General features: G+C 46.0%; 1 protein-coding gene across 4 annotated transcripts in view; it reads left to right on the plus strand.

The window, feature by feature from the left end:
* LOC132384107 (neurexin-1-like) overlaps positions 1-20,736 on the plus strand; it is a 1,241,271-nt gene that overhangs the window by 1,074,645 nt on the left and 145,890 nt on the right. For 2 of the 4 annotated variants that reach the window (XM_059955450.1, XM_059955451.1), the window contains 2 exons: positions 16,230-16,319; positions 16,664-16,708. In XM_059955450.1, the coding sequence (XP_059811433.1) occupies positions 16,230-16,319; positions 16,664-16,708 (135 nt within the window). The remainder of the gene's footprint in view (positions 1-16,229; positions 16,320-16,663; positions 16,709-20,736) is intronic. The other 2 variants (XM_059955449.1, XM_059955452.1) reach the window with 1 other exon arrangement.

A 20,736-nucleotide genomic window follows, 5' to 3' on the forward strand; every position in this document is an offset into this window, starting at 1 on the left:
GGCATGAGTCTGGCAGTGTTCAATTAGACCTCTATGTCTGTGCATCTCCTACAATGAGCTGGGAAGTTTGAATGCATGTAAATTTAAAACTAAGTCAACTTCAGCAAGGGCAGGCCTTTAAAGACCTGTATTTTTCAGCCACATACTTGCCAGCTTGTTTTCCTACCTAGTTCATATTTTCTATTGCATGGCATCACGTCATGAATGCATAATATTCTGGATTGGAACCATTCAGAGGGAAATGAGTCGAACACAGAGTACTGGCATCTTGGTCAGCTTGGACGAGACGAAAGTGCCTGTTTCCTTGCTGTATGACTGTGTCTGCATGCAGTGAGCAGTTGTGGCAATGCTACTATTCTGACCATGAACAGACCACGTGATTGATCGGGTACCATGATGCCCTCTAGCCCAGCATAACTTGATGTCAATAGTTTGGTCACTTCTTCTGTGATTAATCTTACAGGAGTTACCTGCCTACTCGGTGTTAACTGGCTCAGTGATTTCATGTAACTTTGGTTACATTAGATGACCATTAATTTAGAACATAACATAAATAGGAGCAGGAGTAGGCCATCCGGCCCATCGAGGCTGCCCTGTCCTGCCCTGCCAGATCATGGCTGATCTGTCCGTAAGCTCAGTTCCATCTACCTGCCTTTTCCCCATTAGCTTTAATTCCTCTAGTATGTAAAAACCTATCTAACTGTGTCTTAAATATATTTAGTGAGGAAGCCCCAATTGCTTCCCTGGGCAGAGAATTCCACAGATTCACCACTCTCTGCAAAAAACAGTTTCTCCGTTCTAAATCATCCCTAAATCTTGAGGCAATGTCCTGAATCTTGGTAATAAGGTAAACTGAAGGCCTTATTAATGATAAATGACCACCTTAAAACGTGGGAGCATAATGAGTCCATTTGGCCCATTGAGTCTGCTCCGCCATTCTATCATGGCTGACTTTTTTTCTCTCTCAACCACATTCTCCTGCCTTCTTCCCATAACCTTTGATACCTTGACTAATCAAGAGCTTATCAACCTCTGCTTTAAATATATCCAATGACTTGGCCCCCACTGCCAACTGTGGTAATGAATTCCACAGCCATCTGTGGCAATGAATTCTACATCTGTACCAGTGTAGTTAAATACTCATGAGCAGTAATATTACACCGGTAGCTGACAAGAACTGGCCAAACTAACACTGAGACAATGTTTGTCTACCATTGCATGACAAGTAAAATTAAAGTTGGGCATTAAAAACACACTATTTAGGTTATATCATAAAAGTTAATGTAATGTGAATTAACTACCCTTTTGTGTATTGTTCATTACAGTTGCAATTATGGGTGAGTCTGGTGAATACTGTATGACTGACCAAACGTGCCAGCACTAGTTACTGCAGATGGATGGCACTTCCATTAGATTCCTCAAGTGATTTAACAGAATTACCTCCCCAATAAATATCTACACATTTGCCGCCTGCATTAGGAAGAAGTTCCAGGACTCACACACAGTACACCACAAGAAGCTGTACTAGTTCACATGTTCTAGGCTCTGTGTATACACACATTGTCTAACTCAGAGCCGCAGCAGTTCCTTCACCAGCCCACATCTGCTCCATCTCTGGGCTCCCCGGGGCCAAGTAATGGAGGGAGTGTTTGGTGTTTGGAGAGTTTGAAGTTTTCTAAGACATTGATGAGGTCTAATTTGGAATATTGTGTGCAGTTTTGGTCATCTACTTGCAGGAAAGATGTAAATGAGGTTGAAAGAGTACAGAGAAAATTTATAAGGATGTTGCTGGGTCTGGAGGACCTGAGTTATATGGAAAGAATAAATAAGTTAGGACTTTATTCCTTGGAACATAGAAGATTGAGAAGAGATTTGAGTGAGGTATACAAAATGATAAGGCTGGGTGGGACTATTGTTTCTATAACTTTATGACTCTGAATATAGGCTTGGCCTTAGGCCAAAGAACACAGAACATAGAAATTTATAGCACATTAAGCCCCTTCGGCCCACAATGTTGTGCTGACCATGTAACCTACTCTAGAGACTGCCTAGAGTTTCCCTAGCGCATAGCCATCTATTCTTCTAAGCTCCGTGTACATGTCTAAGAGGCTGTTAAAGATCCTATTGTATCTGCTTCCACCATTGCCGCGAGCAGTGCATTCCACTCACCCACCAATCTGTGTAAAAAAAATACACCTGACATCCTCTTGGTACCTATTTCCAAGCACCTTAAAACAATGCCCCCTCATGTTAGCCATTTCAGCCCTGGGAAAAAGCCTCTGGCTATCGACACAATCATCTTATACACCTCTATCAAGTCACCTCACATGCTCTGTTGCTCCAAGGAGAAAAGGCCAAGTTCACTCAATCTATTCTCATAAGGCATGCTCGCCAATCCAGGCAACATCCTTGTAAATCTCCTGTGCACCCTTTCTATGTCTTCCATATCCATCCTGTAGTCAGGCGAGTAGCACTGAGCACAGCACTCTGTGGGGTCTGCACAGGGTCCTATATAGCTGCGACATTACCTCTCGACTCCTAAATTCAATTCCATCATTGATGAAGGCTCATACACTGTATGCCTTCTGAACCACAGAGTCAACCTGCACAGCTGCTTTGAGTGTCCTATGGACTCGGACCCCAAGATCCCTCTGATTCTCCACACTGCCAAGAGTCTTACCATTAATATTATACTCTGTCTTTAAATTGGACCTACCAAAATCAACCACTTCACCGTTACCTGGTTTGAAGTCAATCTGCCCCTTTTCAGCCCAGTTCTGCATCCTATCGATGTCCCACTATAACCTCTGACTATCCTCCACACTATCCACAATACCCCCAACATTTGTGTCATCAGCAAACTTACTAACCCATCACTCCACTTCCTCATCCAGGTCATTTATAAAAGCCATGAAGAGGAGGGGTGCACACCACGGGTCACCAACCTCCGTGCCGAATACAAACCATCTACAACCGTCCTTTGCCTTCTGTGAGCAAGCCAGTTCTGGATCCACAAAGTTCTGGATCCCATGCCTCCTCACTTCATGAATGAGCCTTGCATGGGGAACCTTATGAAATGCCTTACTGAAATTCATATACACTACATCCACTGCTCTACCTTCATCAATGTGTTTTGTTACATCTTCAAAGAATTCAAACTGGCTTGTAAGGCATGACCTTCCCTTGACAAAGCCATGCTGACTATCCCTAATCAGATTATGTCTCTCCAAATGTTCATAAATCCTGCCTCTCAGGATCTTCTCCAACAACTTACCTACCACTGAAATCGGACTCACTGGTCTATAATTTCCTGGGTTATCTCTATTCCCTTTCTTGAACAAGGGAACAATGTATGCAACCCTCCAATCCTGTCTGGGGAGAGACATGGTACATTAGGAGATCCCTCACACCCTGTCCATACATCAGAGAGGCCTGGTACATCAGGAGATCCCTAACACCCTGTTCTGTACACCAGAGTTGGCTTTTACATCATGAGATCATACACTGTTCTGTACAACAGATAGAGAGCGCTGGTACATTAGGAGATCCCTCACACCCTGTTCCGTGCACCAGGGAGGCCTGGTTTATCAGAAAACCCCTCACACCCTGTCCCGTACACCAGAGAGAGATGGTACATCTGGAGATCCCCACACACCCTATTCTATACACTAGAGAGGCCTGGTACATCAGTGGATCCCTCAGACCCTGTTCCCTGCACCAGAGAGAAATGGTTCATCAGGAGATCTATCACACCCTGTTCCGTACACCACAGAGGCCTGGTACAAGGCACTTGACATGGTAGCCCATACAACGCTTATTGAGAAAGTAAGGAGGCATGGAATCCAAAGGGAAATGACCTGGCTGAGGAAGTGGAGGGTTGGGTTAGTAAACTTGCTGATGACACAAAGGTTGGAGGTGTTGTGGATAGTGTGGAGGGCTGTCAGAGGTTGCAAAAATGGACTGAGAAGTGGCAAATGGAGTTTAACACAGATATGTGTGAGGTGGTTCATTTTGGTAGGTCAAGTATGATGACAGAATATAGTATTAAAGGTAAGACTCTTGGCAGTGTGGAGGATCAGAGGGATCTTGGGGTCCAAGTCCATAGGACACTCAAGGCTACTGCGCAGGTTGACTCTGTGGTTAAGAAAGCATACGGTGCATTGGCCTTAATCAACTGTAGGATTGAGTTTAGGAGCCAAGAGGTAATGTTGCAGCTATATAGTACCCTGGTCAGACCCCACTGTCTTGTACTGTGCTTAGTTCTGGTCGCCTCACTATAGGAAGGATGTAGAAATCATAAAAAGGGTACAGAGGAGATTTACAAGGATGTTGCCTGGATTGGGGAGCATGCCTTAGGAGAATAGAACATAGAACATAGCACAGCACATTACAGGTCCTTCGGCCTACAATGTTGTGCCGACCCTCAAACCCTGCCTCCCATATAACCCCCCACCTTAAATTCCTCCATATACCTGTCTAGTAGTCTCTTAAACTTCACTAGTGTATCTGTCCACCACTGACTCAGGCAATGCATTCCACGCACCAATCACTCTCTGAGTGTGAAAAACCTTCCTGTAATATCCCCTTTGAACTTCCCTCCCCTTACCTTAAAGTCATGTCCTCTTGTACTGAGCAATGGTGCCCTGGGGAAGAGGCGCTGGCTGTCCACTCTGTCTACTCCTCTTAATATCTTGTACACCTCTATCATGTCTCCTCTCATCCTCCTTCTCTCCAAAGAGTAAAGCCCTAGCTCCCTTAATCTCTGATCATAATCCATGCTCTCTAAACCAGGCAGTATCCTGATAAATCTCCTCTGTACCCTTACCCAAGTTGAGTGAACTCGGCCTTTTCTCCTTGGAGCGACGGAGGATGAGAGGTGACCTGATAGAGATATATAAGGTGATGCGAGGAATTGATCGTCTGGATAGTCAGAAGCTTTTTCCAAGGGCTGAAATGGTTAGTACGAGAGGGCACAGTTTTAAGGTGCTTGGAAGAAGGTACAGAGGAGATGTCAAGGGTAAGTTTTTTTTACGCAGAGAGTGGTGAGTGTGGAATGGGCTGCCAGCGCCAGTGGTGGAGGTGGATATGACAGGGTCTTTTAACAGACTCCTGGATAGGTACATGGAGCCAGAAAAATGGAGGATTATGGGTAACCGTAGGTAATTTCTCAGGTAAGGACACGTTCAACACAGCTTTGTGAGCCAAAGGGCTTGTATTATGCTGTAGATTTTCTTTGTTTCTATGTTTCTACATCAAGAGATTCCTCATGCCCTGTTCATACACCAGAGTGGGCTTTTACATCAGGAGATCCCTCACACCCTGTTCCATACAACAGAGAGAAAGAGCTGGTTGATCAGGAGATCCCTCACACCCTGTTCTGTACACCAGAGAGGTCTGGTTCATCAGGAGATGCCTCACACTCCGTTCCATACACGAGATCCCCCATACATTGTTCTGTACAACTGAGGGAGAGAGCTGGTACACCAGGAGATCCCTCATACCCTGCTCCGAACACCAGAGAGGGCTTTTACATCGGGAGATCCCTCACACCCTGTTCCCTTCACCAGAGAGGCCTGGTTCATCAGGAGATCCCTCACACCCTGTTCCCTACACCAGAGAGGCCTGGTTCATCAGGAGATCCCTCACACCCTATTCCCTACACCAGAGTGTCCTGGTTCATCAGGAGATCCCTCACACCCTGTTCCCTACACCAGAGTGTCCTGGTTCATCAGGAGAGCCCTCACACCCTGTTCCCTACACCAGAGTGTCCTGGTTCATCAGGAGATCCCTCACACCCTGTTCCCTACACCAGAGAGGCCTGGTTCATCAGGAGATCCCTCACACCCTGTTCCCTACACCAGAGTGTCCTGGTTCATCAGGAGATCCCTCACACCCTATTCCCTACACCAGAGTGTCCTGGTTCATCAGGAGATCCCTCACACCCTATTCCCTACACCAGAGTGTCCTGGTTCATCAGGAGATCCCTCACACCCTGTTCCCTACACCAGAGTGTCCTGGTTCATCAGGAGATCCCTGATATACTGTTCTGTACAACAGGGGGAGAGAGAGAGGGAGTTGCTACTTCAGGAGATCCCTCACACCCTGTTCCCTACACCAGAGTGTCCTGGTTCATCAGGAGATCCCTCACTCCCTGTTCCCTTCACCGGAGAGGCCTGGTTCAGCAGGAGATCCCTGATATACTGTTCGGTACAACAGGGGAAGGGAGAGAGGGAGTTGCTACTTCAGGAGATCCCTCACACCCTGTTCCCTACACCAGAGTGTCCTGGTTCATCAGGAGATCCCTCACACCCTGTTCCCTTCACCAGTGAGGCCTGGTTCATCAGGAAATTCCTCACACCCTGTTCCCTTCACCGGAGAGGCCTGGTTCAGCAGGAGATCCCTGATATACTGTTCTGTACAACAGGGGGAGAGAGAGAGGGAGTTGCTACTTCAGGAGATCCCTCTGACACTGTTCTGAACACCAGAGAGACTTGGTGTATCAGGAGATCCCTCACACCCTGCTCCTTACACCAGAGAGACTTGGTGTATCAGGAGATCCCTCACACCCTGTTCCGCACACCAGGGTGGGTTTTTACATCAAGAGATTCCTCATACACTGTTCTGTACAACAGGGAGAGCTGATTGAGCAGGAGATCCCTCACACCCTGTTCCCTACACCGGAGAGGCCTGGTTCATCAGGAGATCCCTCACACCCTGTTCCCTACACCGGAGAGGCCTGGTTCAGCAGGAGATCCCTCACACCCTGTTCCCTTCACCAGAGAGGCCTGGTTCATCAGGAGATCCCTGATATACTGTTCTGTACAACAGGGGGAGAGAGAGAGGGAGTTGCTACTTCAGGAGATCCCTCACACCCTGCTCCTTACACCAGAGAGACTTAGTGTATCAGGAGATCCCTCACACCCTGCTCCTTACACCAGAGAGACAGTATCAGGAGATCCCTCACACCCTGCTCCTTACACCATAGAGACTTGGTGTATCAGGAGATCCCTCACACCCTGTTCCGCACACCAGGGTGGGTTTTTACATCAAGAGATTCCTCATACACTGTTCTGTACAACAGGGAGAGCTGATTGAGCAGGAGATTACTCACACCCTGTTGCTCATATGGTGGGGTTGTGGTGGGATGAGTGGAATACTGCAGATCCGTCTCAGGCTGAGGCCCAGCGGGTACACATAACCTCTCCGTGCATACAAAGACCAGACAACAAGGAATTTTTGTCAATTAATTTGCATACGAGTTTATTTTGGACATTACTCAATGGGATTATCCAATTGTGTGTTATTGAATAGCTTACTTCTGTTATTTAAACACCTTTTTATACTGGGTTTAAATCATTGAAGTTCAGGCATTGAAGAACAGACTGAATCATGTTAACAAGAGGACAAGTGGCTTCAGGACTAGGGTGTATCTCAAGGACAAGAAGCCCCAGGACTTGGTCGGTCCTGATGATAAGGAGCCCAGGACAGTGGTGTGTCCTAATGACAAAAGGCACTGTGGTAGGGCCTGATGATGAGGTACTGGACTGTGGTGTGTCCTGATGTCAAGACGCACTGGAAAGTGGTGTGTCCTGATAACAAGAGACACTGGTCTGTAGTTGGTCCTGATGACAAGAGACACTGGATAGTGGTGTGCCGGGTAGACCAGTGGAAGCCGTAGAAAGGATGCAGAGGAGATTTACAAGGATGTTGCCTGGACTGGGGATCATCTCTTTTGAGAATAGGTTGACTGAACTTGGCCTTTTCTCCTTGGAGCGACAGAGGATGAGAGGTAATCTGATAGAGGTGTTTAAGATAATGAGAGGCATTAATCGATTGACAACAACAAATATTGTTGTTTTATGTCCTCGTTGCCCACGGGAATGATACCGGAAGATTGGAGGGAGGCGAATGTCATCCCCTTGTTCAAAAAAGGTAGTAGGGATAGTCCTGGTAATTATAGACCAGTGAGCTTTATGTCTGTGGTGGGAAAGCTGTTGGAAAAGGTTCTTAGAGATAGGATCTATGGGCATTTAGAGAATCATGGTCTGATTAGGGTCAGTCAGCATGGCTTTGTGAAGGGCAGACACTATTTTGTCTAACAAGTGTCTTTGTGTCTAACAAGCCTGATAGAGTTCTTTGAGGAGGTGACCAGGCATTTAGATGAAGGTAGTGCAGTGGATGTGATCTACATGGATTTTAGTAAGACATTTGACAAGGTTCCACACGGTAGGCTTATTCAGAAAGTCAGAAGGCATGGGATCCTGACCCATGGAAGTTTGGCCAGGTGGATTCAGAATTGGCTTGCCTGCAGAAGGCAGGGGGTCATGGTGGAGGGAGTACATTCATATTGGAGTGTTGTGACTAGTGGTGTCCCACAAGGATCTGTTCTGGGACCTCTATTTTTCGTGATTTTTATTAACAACCTGGATGTGGGGGTAGAAGGGTGGGTTGGCAAGTTTGCAGACGACACAAAGGTTGGTGGTGTTGTGGATAGTGTAGAGGATTGACGGAGATTGAAGAGAGACATTGATAGGATGCAGGAGTGAGCTGAGAAGTGGCAGATGGAGTTCAACCCGGAGAAGTGTGAGGTGGTACACTTTGGAAGGACAAACTCCAAGACAGAGTACAAAGTAAATGGCAGGATACTTGGTAGTGTAGAGGAGCAGAGGGATCTGTGGGTACATCTGCCTCACAGGTAGATAGGGTAGTTAAGAAAGCTTATGTGGTGTTAGCTTTCATAAGTCGAGGGATAGAGTTTAAGAGATGCAATGTAATGATGCAGCTCTATAAACTAGTTAGGCCACACTTGGAGTACTGTGTCCAGTTCTGGTCACCTCACTATAGGAAGGATGTGGAAGCATTGGAAGGGGTACAGAGGAGATAGAGGGCACTAGGTAAAGCCTAGGTAGTTCTAAGGTTGGGACATGTTCAGCACAGCTTTGTGGGCCGAAGGGCCTGTATTGTGCTGTAGGTTTTCTATGTTTCTAACTGAGGTCATGATCTTCAAGCAGACAGACGTTGTGGTGTGTTTTGATGATAATGAAGTTCCTTGTTACTGAGAGGTTGTCCCATGATGAGGAAACTGGTCCGCAGAGTCTCGCTGTGAATCATTCTGGGTGGTGGACACTGTGAATGGGTTCATGTTGGGAGTAGACCTCCGTCCTTCTGCCAGGCCTGTTCTCTATCTTTTCTGATGAAAACTGGACAGGTCATTGATGGCTTGGAGTGGGTGTCAACACAGCTATTTATTTATTTATTGAGATACAGAGCAAAACAGCCCTTCCAGCCATGCCGCCCAGCAACCCTCGATTTAACCCCAGCCTAATGCCCTCTATTTAACTTAGTGCCCTCTATTTTTCTAAGCTCCAGGTACCTATCCAAGTGTCTCTTAAAAAACCCTATCGTATCTGCCTCCACCACCGTCGCCAGCAGCCCATTCCACGAACTCACCACTCTCTGTGTAAAACAACTTACCCCGACATCTCCTCTGTACCTACTTCCAAGCATCTTTAAACTATGTCCTCTCGTTTAAAGACATTTCAGCCCTGGGGAAAAGCCACTGACTATCCACACGATCAATGCCTCTCAGTATCTTAAACACCTCTATCAGATCACCTCTCATCCTCTGTCGCTCCAAGGAGAAAAGGCCAAGTTCAGTCAACCTATTCTCAAAAGAGATGCTCCCCAATCCAGGCAACATCCTTGTAAATCTCCTCTGCATCTTTTCTACGGCTTCCACTGGTCTACCCGGCACAACAATGTCCATCTCTCTGACACATCAGTCAAATAGATCTGATGCTGACTGGCCAGTGTTATTTTTAGTGGGATCTTGCTGTTTACAAATCTTCTGATTCACTGTCTCCATCACACCAATGGGCACACCTTAGACCAATAATTTTGGAGTGGACTCACTGGGATGGCAGAGTTCCTTCACTACTTGAACTTAAACTTCACGAGTAAACCAAACTTCTTGTCCTTGGTTTAAAGCTATTGGGCTGAATTCCAATACTCAATCGTCTTTGGTAGTATTTGAACTCTTAACCTTTGGCTTATTTGGGCAGGAGTGAGTATAACATCAGCTTGTTCCAAAAGGTATGCAGTGAAAGACCTCTAGCAGATTGAGTAACCTGGAGCCAGAAGTTGGGCTTTTCAGGAACCCTGTAGCACAGCAGAATGAGAGTGTGATGAATATTTGTAGCTCCTTGATTTAGCAGTCTTGTCTGTCAACAGAGCTCAATTCATAAGAGCCTGTAGAGATGCCACGGTGCACTGAGAACTGCACTGTCAGAGGCATGTTCTTTTGCAAGAAATGTCTAACTGGGACTCCAGCAGACGAGTTTGAGGGGGTTCTCACCAGGCTAATGTTCAGCTTGGTGAAGCAGATCGCATGCTTTTAATGGGATCCTGCTGTGCACAAATCACCCCTGTGCTGTCTGCATCGCAGCAGGGGCTGTGCTTCAAAAAATGTGTGTATCAATAATTCACAGAATGCAAATCTTTTCTATTTTGATCCATAACCTTCATGGTCTTAAACACTTGATAGGTTTGCATGTATGGTGTCAAACCCAGTCGACAAATTAATGTAATACCAGGGGGTGTTTATATACAGTATCCCTTTTAGCTGCAAAAAATGCTCAACCAATCTGCACAAGAAGGTTATCATAGAATGTTTCACAGTGTGCCCTAGAAGATCTATTGAGACAGGTGGGCAAAGGGTGGGACACAGACAGAGGTTTGAAGAAACATTCCTAAAGAGCAATGGGAGGTGGAGCAGTTTGAAAGGGAATCCAGAAGTTTCAGAGCTCAGGCATAACTCCCAGGGTTGGAGCAATGGGAACTCGGAATTGGGGAACCTTATGGAGAGGGTTTGGGGATGGATGTTAGGTTGGGGCTGGGAGAGGGGATGTGGGAGGTGGGGGAATTGAGTGGAATGGGAGTGTGAGGAGATGTTGGAAAACAAGAGGTTTTGTCTGTGGGTAATTCCAGCTGATTATTAGTAACAACTGTGGTGTCATCAACAGCACAAAAATAAAATCATTTCTCTCCCCCCAAAAATAAAAGAATTTAATTAATGAGGAAAAGGCTTACTAACCATTAAATAAAACCACGGGGTCTGTGGATAAATGAAGGGTTAATACCGAAGAACTGTGCTTTTACGCTAGAATTAAAACAAGGTTAACCCTTTATAAACTGGAAAGATATTTCATTTTCACAAGGATTCACTTGAAGTTTAAGGTAAAGATCATTAAAAAAAAACCTGTTCAAATTATCTCCAAACCTTGGATTTGAAACGTCTCTGCTGGCTTTTTCTTTAACAGGCTATAAATAAGGTCTCTCTTACTGGTTTGGTTTAAATTTTCTATAAAAAAACCAAGGCTAAAATTCCTGTAAATGGGTAATCTTGTGTTAACTGTCCTAAACACCAAACAAAGCCATTCAAACTCAGTGCTTCAGAACAATTAAACATACAATTTAGCCTAAGCAGTCTTAAGAATTAGCCATCCGGCCGCTGTCTCTACATGGACATTGAGGGCATTAGGACAGTGCTTTGGGTCAAAGGTACAATGCCACTCGAGGGATTCTTCTTTGGGACATTTCTCCTGGTCAGTGAGAAAAGGAGTGAATTGTGATTGGCTTCTTTCCATTGCAAACTGGCCAGTCTAGAAATAGAGACAGATGCCCAACTGCCTGATTGGTTGTTGAAGATCTTTTGGCCTCCCACGCATGGGTTTGATGAGTCCTGTTTCCCTCCAAGGGAGCCACCTTACAATGGGAATGTTTGAGTCAGTATTGTCATTCACGGTGATCTATGTGAAAGTGGCGGACAGGTTTCACAGCTGATTGATGTGCTAGCTGAGCCTTGTTTAAGAGAACTCCAAGAGCTTCTAAATCTGAGAGGTACTGTCACATCAGACAGCTCATCTGATAGACCATCCCCTGAGAGCCTCTTCTCGGAGACATTACTCTCTGGATAAACCTCTTCTATTTAAGACAAACCCACAGATATGTATCGGGATTGATGTAGATGTTCTAGCAACATATATCATGGACAGACAAGTAGGCTTTAAACATGCAGGACAACTTATTAACGCAATATAAGGTGGTTCTGTAGGTATCAGAGAGGCATTAGCCCCTGAGATCCTATCATAACTTAGCGCTCTGGACAAAATTGTTCAAACATCCTTCAAACACTGAGAAGAGTGAATCTATCATCCTCTGAGAGAGTACACTTATCACCCAAAGTACAGCATCATCAAACACCTAAGAAAGAGCACACAGCACCCAACACCAATGATAAAGCACCCAGCACCCGTCCCCAATAATAGAGCACCCATCTGCAAAGGTAGAGCACTCAGCACCCATTAAGAAGAACCTAGCACCGAACTATAGAGCTCTGGGCACCCTCCAAAGAACAACAAGCACCCATTGATAGAGCACCCATAATCAATGATAGAGCATCCATCACCCACTATGAAGCACCCATCAACCAAAGATGGATCTTATGTCACCCACTGATAGAGCAACAGGCACCTAATGATAGACCACCCTTCACCCGATAACAGAACATCCATCTGACACTGATAGAGACAGCAGCACCCAATGATAGAGCACCAATCCCCAAAGATAGAACACCCATCACCCAATAATAGTGCACCCACCCCAATAATAGATCAGCCACCCCAATAACAGAGTACCCATCCCCAGTGATAGAGCACCCATTGCCAGATGATAGAGCAACTAGCACCTAATGATAGAGCACCCATCGCACTAATAGAACACCCATCACCGAATGACAAACCGTCACCCACTGATAGAGCACCCATCACCCAATGATAGAGTGCCAATTACCCATTAATGGAGCACCCATCACTAATAATAGCACCCATCTCAAAAACTCAAAATACACTCAAAAACTTCTATAGTTGTACTGTGGAGAGCATTCTGACAGGCTGCAACACTGTCTGGTATGGAGGGGCTACTGCACAGGACCAAAAGAAGTTGCAGAAAGTTGTAAATTTAGTCAGCTCCATCTTGGGCACTAGCCAACAAAGTTCCCAGGACATCTTCAGGGAGCGGTGTCTCAGAAAGGCAGCATCCATTATTATAGATTTCCAGCACCCAGGGCAAGCCCTTTTCTCACTGTTACCATCAGGTAGCAGGTACAGAAGCCTGAAGGCACACACTCAGTGATTCAGGAACAACTTCTTCCCCTCTGCCATCTGAATTCCTAAATGGACATTGAAGCTTTGGACACTACCTCACTTTTTTTAATATGCTGTATTTCTGCTTTTGCACGTTCCAAAAAATCTATTCAATTTACTTAATTGATTTACTTGTTTATTTATTATTATGCTTTATTTTTTTTCTCTCTCTGCTAGATTATGTATTGCATTGAACTGCTGCTGCTAAATTAACAAATTTCATGTCACATGCTGGTGATTATAAAACCTGATTCTGATTCTCCCAATAATACAGCTTCCATCACCCACTGATAGAATAAGCAGCACCTGATAGAGCATCTATCCCCATTGATAGAGACCTCAGCACCCAATGATAGAGCACCCATCTCCAATGATAGAGCACTCATCTCTAATGATAGAGCACCCACCACCCACTGTCAGAGCACCTATCAACCGATGATGGATCTGCCATCACCCACTGTTAGAGAAACCAGCACCTAATGATAGAACACCCATCTGGCACTGATAGAGACCTCAACACCCAATGATTAAGCACCCATTTCCCATGATAGAATGCTCATCTCCACCGATACAGCACCCATTATCCAATGACAGAGCACCCATCTAACATGATGATAGAGCAGCCATCACCCACGGATAAAGCACCCAGTACCCAATAATAGAGTACCCAACCCCAATGATAGAGCACCCATTACCCAATAGCAGAGCTCTCATCACTCATCGATGGAGCACTCATCACCAAAGACAGAGCACCCATCCACAATGATGGAGCTCCCATCACCCACTGGTAGAGCCCCCAGTACTCAATGATAAAGCACCATCCCCAAAGATAGAACACCCATTACCCAATAGTAGAGCACTCATCATTCAACAATGGAGTACTCATCACCAAAGACAGAGCACCCAGCAATCAATGATAGAGCACACACTGGTAGAGCACCCATCCCCAATAAGACCATAAGAGATAGGAGCAGAATTAGGCCAAATGGCCCATCCAGTCTGCTCCTTTATTCAATCATGGCTGATCCTTTTTCTCTATCTCCTTTTCAACCCCAGTTCCTGGCCTTCCTGGACAATAGAACATCCATCAGCCACTGATAGAGCACCCATCACCCAATTACAGAGCAACCATTACCCACTGATGGAGCACCTATCACCCAATGATACAGCACCCATCCCCGACGATAGAGCATCTGATGATATAGCAACCAGCATCCACTGATAGGGAACCCAGCATTCAATGATAGAGCACAAATCCCCAATGATAGTGCACCTGTTCTGAATGATCGAGCACCCATCTTCCACTGATAGAGCCATCAGGACCCACTGATAGACCACCCAACACCCAGTGATAGAGTACCCATCCCCAATGATAGTGCACCCAGCCCAATGAGCATTATCCCCAATGACAGAGCAACTGGCACCCAGTGATAGAGCACCCAACTACCATTGATACAACTCCCATCACCCAATGATTGAGCACCCACTCTTCTTCAATGATAGAGCACCCATCACCCAGTGATGGAGCATCTTGCGCCCAATGATAGAGCACGCTTTATTCAGATACAAGAACACCCATCTAAATCCCACTAAACACAAAAAGAGCATCCATCAGTGATATGCAGAGCACCCAGATTGCCCACAAATCACTCAAGGGGCACCCATCAAACCCCTCCACCTCTGTCCTATCATTCGTTGATACAAGACCCATTAAACAGGCGGTACCTATCAAAGTAATGGAGCAGGGCAGCTCACATCTTCTCAGTAATGGAGCAACCAGAACTGCAGATGACACTCCAGCTGTGTCATAGAGCTGCAGCTTCTATACTCAGCACTTGGACTGATGAAGGCAAGGACGTTGTGTCCCTTCTTTAGCACTCTATCTACCTGTTACATTTTCAGTGAGCAAAAGACCTTCACCCCATAATCTCTCAGTACATTCATGCTCCGAAAGGTCCTGACTTTTACTCTCCACCTCCCAAACTGCAACATCACACGTGTCCAGATTAAACTCTGTTGGCAAGGTTTCTGCCCATATTTTTGACTGATCTATACCCTAAGCACAAGAGATTCTGCAGAAGCCTGAAATTCATTCACACACACACACACACACACACACACACACACACACACACACACACACACACACACACACACACACACACACACACACACACACACACACACACACACACACACACACACACACACACACCCCCCCCCCCCCAAGCAGGTCAGGCAGCATCTATGGAGGGGAAGAAATAGTTGACGTTTCGGACTGAGACCAACTGGATTACTTTCCATACTTATTCCCATGTTCCCATCAACTCACCCCAGATTCTACACACTGTAGCACAATTCACAATGGCTGATTAACCTAACAACCCACACATCTCTGATGAAATACACATAGTAACAGGGAGAAAGTACAAACTCCACACAATCAGGACCCATGTCACTGGATCAGTCAGGTAATAGCACTAACTGCTGCACTGAGGCAGCCCTGGCATAGCATGTAGCCCACACCAATTGTTCCGGGCCCCAGCAGGTGTCTTGCTGGGTCAACTAGTTTGAGTCCATTGGAGAGCTGAGCACAAACATCCAGGCAGTACTGTGGGAGAATCATAGGCAGACAGATGAGGTGACAAGTCACTAATTTGGAAAAGGGCAGGAAACTTGTGCTGGTGCTCTGGCTGAAGTTTATCCCACCCAAGAAAACAGGGACTAGTTCTCACATTACTCTTGGTGGCAACCTGTTGAGTCCTTTCCACTTCAAGACTTTCCAATGGGCCACAGGGTGGTTGGCACTGACTTATGAAATGCACCCCCTACTGACAATAACTGGGGGTTTAGGAGTCCAGTTTGGTTCCTCCTGAGAGGAGAAGGTTGAAGAGGAATCTCTACAGTGGTCAGCGGCCTGGTGGCTAATCTTTTAACTTTGACCTTTCACCTGAAGCGTTAAGTGTTAACTGTTGACCTTTGACCTTGCAGATTTTAACTGCTGAAATGTCTCTTTAAACCTTAAAGGCAACTATGATAACGAGCGGCTGGCGATTGCTAGACAGCGAATTCCATATCGTCTTGGTCGGGTAGTAGACGAGTGGCTACTCGACAAAGGTAAAAAAAATTAATTAAAAGCTTTTAACATTTAAAAAAGGAGTCACACACCGTAACAAAAAACTTAACTTTAACTTAACCCAATCATAATTCTATTTTAATTCTTTTAAATGCTAAAACATCAGTAAAATTAAACAAGCCATTTAAAACCTGTTTTAACTGTAGCTGAGTTTACGCGTTGATCATTGTTGGTAAGCCTGCTTTTGTCTCTTTTCCTGTCCTATTGTGTTAATGCTCCCAGTTGCTGTCCAGTGGTTGAAGGGGAACCATTCCGTTGAAGTCATTTTGATCTTTGATTTTTGGGAAAGTGTGTCAGCTTCTCCACACCATGCATTCCTTTACAGATTGTGCGGGACAGGACAAGGGGCAGATCTTCCACCGCCCACTATGTAAGCTCCTTTCTCCCACAGTCTCCCCTGTGTTCCCTTCTCCTACCCGCTACCCTCTGCTCCCGTCTCCTACCATCTCCCCTCACTCCCCTCTCAGTGACAGGGATGACAGCAGTCAGCAATGGCTGGAATTTCTGAGAGCAATTTGTAAGGCACAGGATATACACAAGAGGAAGAAGTATTCTTAAGACAAAAACAACATAAAAACCAAAGAGAGAGCATTTAATAGAGCAAGAATTAGTAGGAAGTTAAAGGATTGGGAAGCTTTTAAAAGCCAACAGAAGAGAACTAAAAAAGTTATAGAGAAGGAAAGGATAGAATAAGAAGGTAAGTTAGCCAATAATATTAAAGAGCATCTGAGTTCTGGGCATTGACATACTAGTATTCAGAAGAATGAGGGAGGATTTCATTGAAACCTCAATAGAGTAGATATGGAGACTGTTTCTTATGCTGAAGGGGTGTCTAAGATGAGAGGACATAGCTTCAGAATAGAGGGGTGACCTTTAAGAACAGAGATGAGGAGGAATTTATTTAGCCAGAGACTGTGGAATTTGTTGCCTCAGGTGCCCGTGGAGGCCAAGTCATGGAGTAGACAATAGACAATAGGTGCAGAAGTAGACCATTCGGCCCCTCGAGTCTGCACCACCATTCTGAGATCATGACTGATCATTCACTATCAATACCCAGTCCCTGCCTTGTCCCCATATCCCTTGATTCCCCTATCCATCAGATATCTATCTAGCTCCTTCTTGAAAGCTTGATATTTAAGGCAAAGGATAGATTCTTGAATAGTCAGGGCATGAAGGCATATGAGGAGAAGGCAGGAGATTGGCGCTGAGAGGGAAAATGGATCAGACATGATTAAATGGAAAAGCAGACTCAATGGGCCAAATGGACTAATCCTCTTCTTATAACATGGTCTTAGGATAAGCACATCCCCTCCCTTCTCCTACCCCCAGTCCTCCCCTTCATTCACCCATTCCCCTCCCCTGCCTCCTCCTAACTCCTCCCCACCTTCCCCCTCCATATACCTCTCCCCCTCCTCTCTCTTCTACCCCTCCCTTCTCCTGCCCCTCCCCTCCCTTCCTCTCCCTTCTCCAACCCCTCCCTTCTCCTAACCCCTCACCTCACATCTCCTACTGCTCCTCCTACTTTCTCTTCTCTCTTCTCCTAACTTCCCCCCCCTCCTCCTATCCCCTCCATCTCCTAACTTCTCCTACCCCATTCTCTCCCCTCCCTTCTTCTACTCCCTGCCCTCCTTCCCTTCTCCTGCCCATCCCTTTTCTTCCCTGCTCCTGCCACTTCTCCTCCTCTCCCTTCTCCTAACCTCCCCTCTCATTCATCTTCCCATTCCCCTCCACCCTTCACCTATACCCCTCACTTCACTCCCTTCTCCCACTCCAAATTCACTCCCTTCTCCAACCCCTTCCTTCCTCCTTCTCCTAACCTCTCACCTCACATCTTCTACTGCTTCCCTCCCCTACTTTCTCCTACCCTCCCCTCCCTCCCTCCTCCCTTCTTCTTTCCCTTCCCCTCCCCTCTCTTCTCCTAACCCCTCACCTCCAACAGTGGGTCTCACTGCTGATGTCAGTTCCTCTCCTCAGCCCTGCTTTGGGTTGACTTGCTTTCAGCAGAATATCTTGAATGTGCTTGTTGGGTCCTTTGGCAAGTGGGGTCTGTGAGCAGGATTTAGAGCTCTCAGCATCGGTGAGTGGATCGATGAACAGATATTGTGATCATGGCTGAGGGATGTACTGAAGCAGTTCTCACTCTCCCTCCAGTGGAATTTTAACCCCCAGCTTGACAGAAGACACATGTATTGAAAATGAGGGAGCAGCATTTGACATGATTGTATAGAGAGAGCATCTCTTTGTTTGAGAGATGCTCCCTCACAGTCCAGGAGATCCCAATTTAATTCTGATCTCTGTGTGTGGAGATGTATGGTATTGAAGGCACTAGAAAAATCAAAAAACACAATCCTCACACTGCTGCCCTGCTCATCCAAATGGAAATAGGCTCTGTTCAGCAGGTGGATGACAGCATCATCAACTCCAGTGTGTTCCTGGTGTTAAACTGCAGGGGATCGAGTGCTTATCTGACCAGGGGTCAGAGCTGAGCCAGGACCAGTCTCTCAATGGTCTTCATAATATGTGAGGTCAGGGCCACTGGACAGTAGTCATTCAAAACTTTTGGCTAGCCTTTCTTGGCTACTGAGTCCACACATGATGTTTTCCACACAGTCGGGACCCTTTCCGGGCTGAGTCTCAGATTAAAAATGTGCTGGAGGACTCCACACTCCTTCAGGTTCACACCATCCGTTCCCAATGCATTGCCATGTCTAAGTTTCCCCAGAGCCCTTCTCACCTGCTCAGTAGTGAAGGTGAGTCCATGATGACCGGGGAATTGGTGGAAGGTGGCTGCTGGAGGAGGTGAAGATTGTGACGATAGCAGTTGGTATGTGGAGGTGTGGATTATAGATGCAGGGCAAGGAGGGGATGTAGACAGTAGTAGCCTGTGTTGTTCATCCACGTGTTGAACTGGAGTGGGGAGGCGTTGGTGCTGAGGGAGCTTTGTGTGCCTCTGCACCTGGACTGGTGTGCTGAAGGGAGTGTGAACAGGAGGGCAATTGTCAAACCTATTGAAGAATTGGGTTAACTCATTAGGCCATTCGGCCCATCAAGTCTGCTCCGCCATTTAAACATGTGTTGATCCAATTCTTTCTGTCATCCTCACTCTCCTGCTTTCGCCCCATACCCTTTGATGTCCTGGCTAATCAAGAACCTATCTATCTCTGCCTTAAATACACCCAATGACTTGGCCTCCACAGCAGCTTGTGGCAACAAATTCCGCAGATTCATCACCCTCTGACAAAAGTAATTTCTCTACAGCTCAGTTCTAAACGGACGTCCTCCAATCCTGAAGTCGTGCCCTCTTGTCCTAGAGTCTCCTACCATGGGAAATAACTTTGCCATATCTAATCTGTTCAGGCCTTTCAACATTCGGAATGTTTCCATGAGAAACCCCCTCATTCTCCTGAACTCCAGGGAATACAGCCCAAGAGATGCCAGACCTTCCTCATACGGTAACCCTTTCATTCCTGGAATCATTATTGAGAATCTTCTGTGAATCCCCTCCAACGTCAGTATATCCTTTCTAAAATAAGGAACCCAAAACTGCACACAACACTCCAAGTGTGGTCTCACGAGTGCCTTACAGAGCCTCAACATCTCATCCCTGCTCTTATATTTTATACCTCTAAAAATTAATGCCAACATTGCATTCACCTTCTTTACAACCGACTCAACCTGGAGGTTAACTTTTATGGCATCTTGCAGAAGGACTCCCAAGTCCCTTTGCATCTCTGCATTTTGAATTCTCTCCCCATCTAAATAATAGTCTGCTCGTTTATTCCTTCCACAAAAGTGCATGACCATACACTTTCCAACATTGTATTTCATTTGCCATTTCTTTGCCCATTCCCCTAAACTATCTAAGTCTGTCTGCAGGCTCTCTGTTTCCTCAACACTACCTACTCCTCCACCTATCTTTGTATCATCGGCAAATTTAGCCACAAATCCATTAATCCCGTAGTCCAAATCATTGACATACATCGTAAAAAGCAGCGGTTCCAAAACTGAACCCTGTGGAACTCCACGGGTAACAGGCAGCCAGCCAGAATAGGATCCCTTTATTCCCACTCTCTGTTTTCTGCTGACCAGCCAATGCTCCACCCACGCTAGTAACTTCCTTGTAATTCCATGGGATCTTATCTTGCTAAGCAGCCTCATGTGTGGCCCTAATGTGAGGCCTTCTGAAAATCCAAGTACACTATATCTCCTTTGTCTACCCTGCTTGTAATTTCCTCAAGGAATTACAGTAGGTTTGCCAGGCAGGTTTTCCTTTGGCCTATCTTGCCATGTGCCTCCAGGTACTCCGTAATCTTATCCCTAACAATCGATTCCAACAACTTCTCAACCACTGATGTCAGGCTAACAGGTCTGCCTTCCACCCTTCTTAAATAGTGGAGT

Source organism: Hypanus sabinus, chromosome 31 (assembly GCF_030144855.1).
Source record: "Hypanus sabinus isolate sHypSab1 chromosome 31, sHypSab1.hap1, whole genome shotgun sequence".
Taxonomy (NCBI): Eukaryota; Metazoa; Chordata; class Chondrichthyes; order Myliobatiformes; family Dasyatidae; genus Hypanus; species Hypanus sabinus.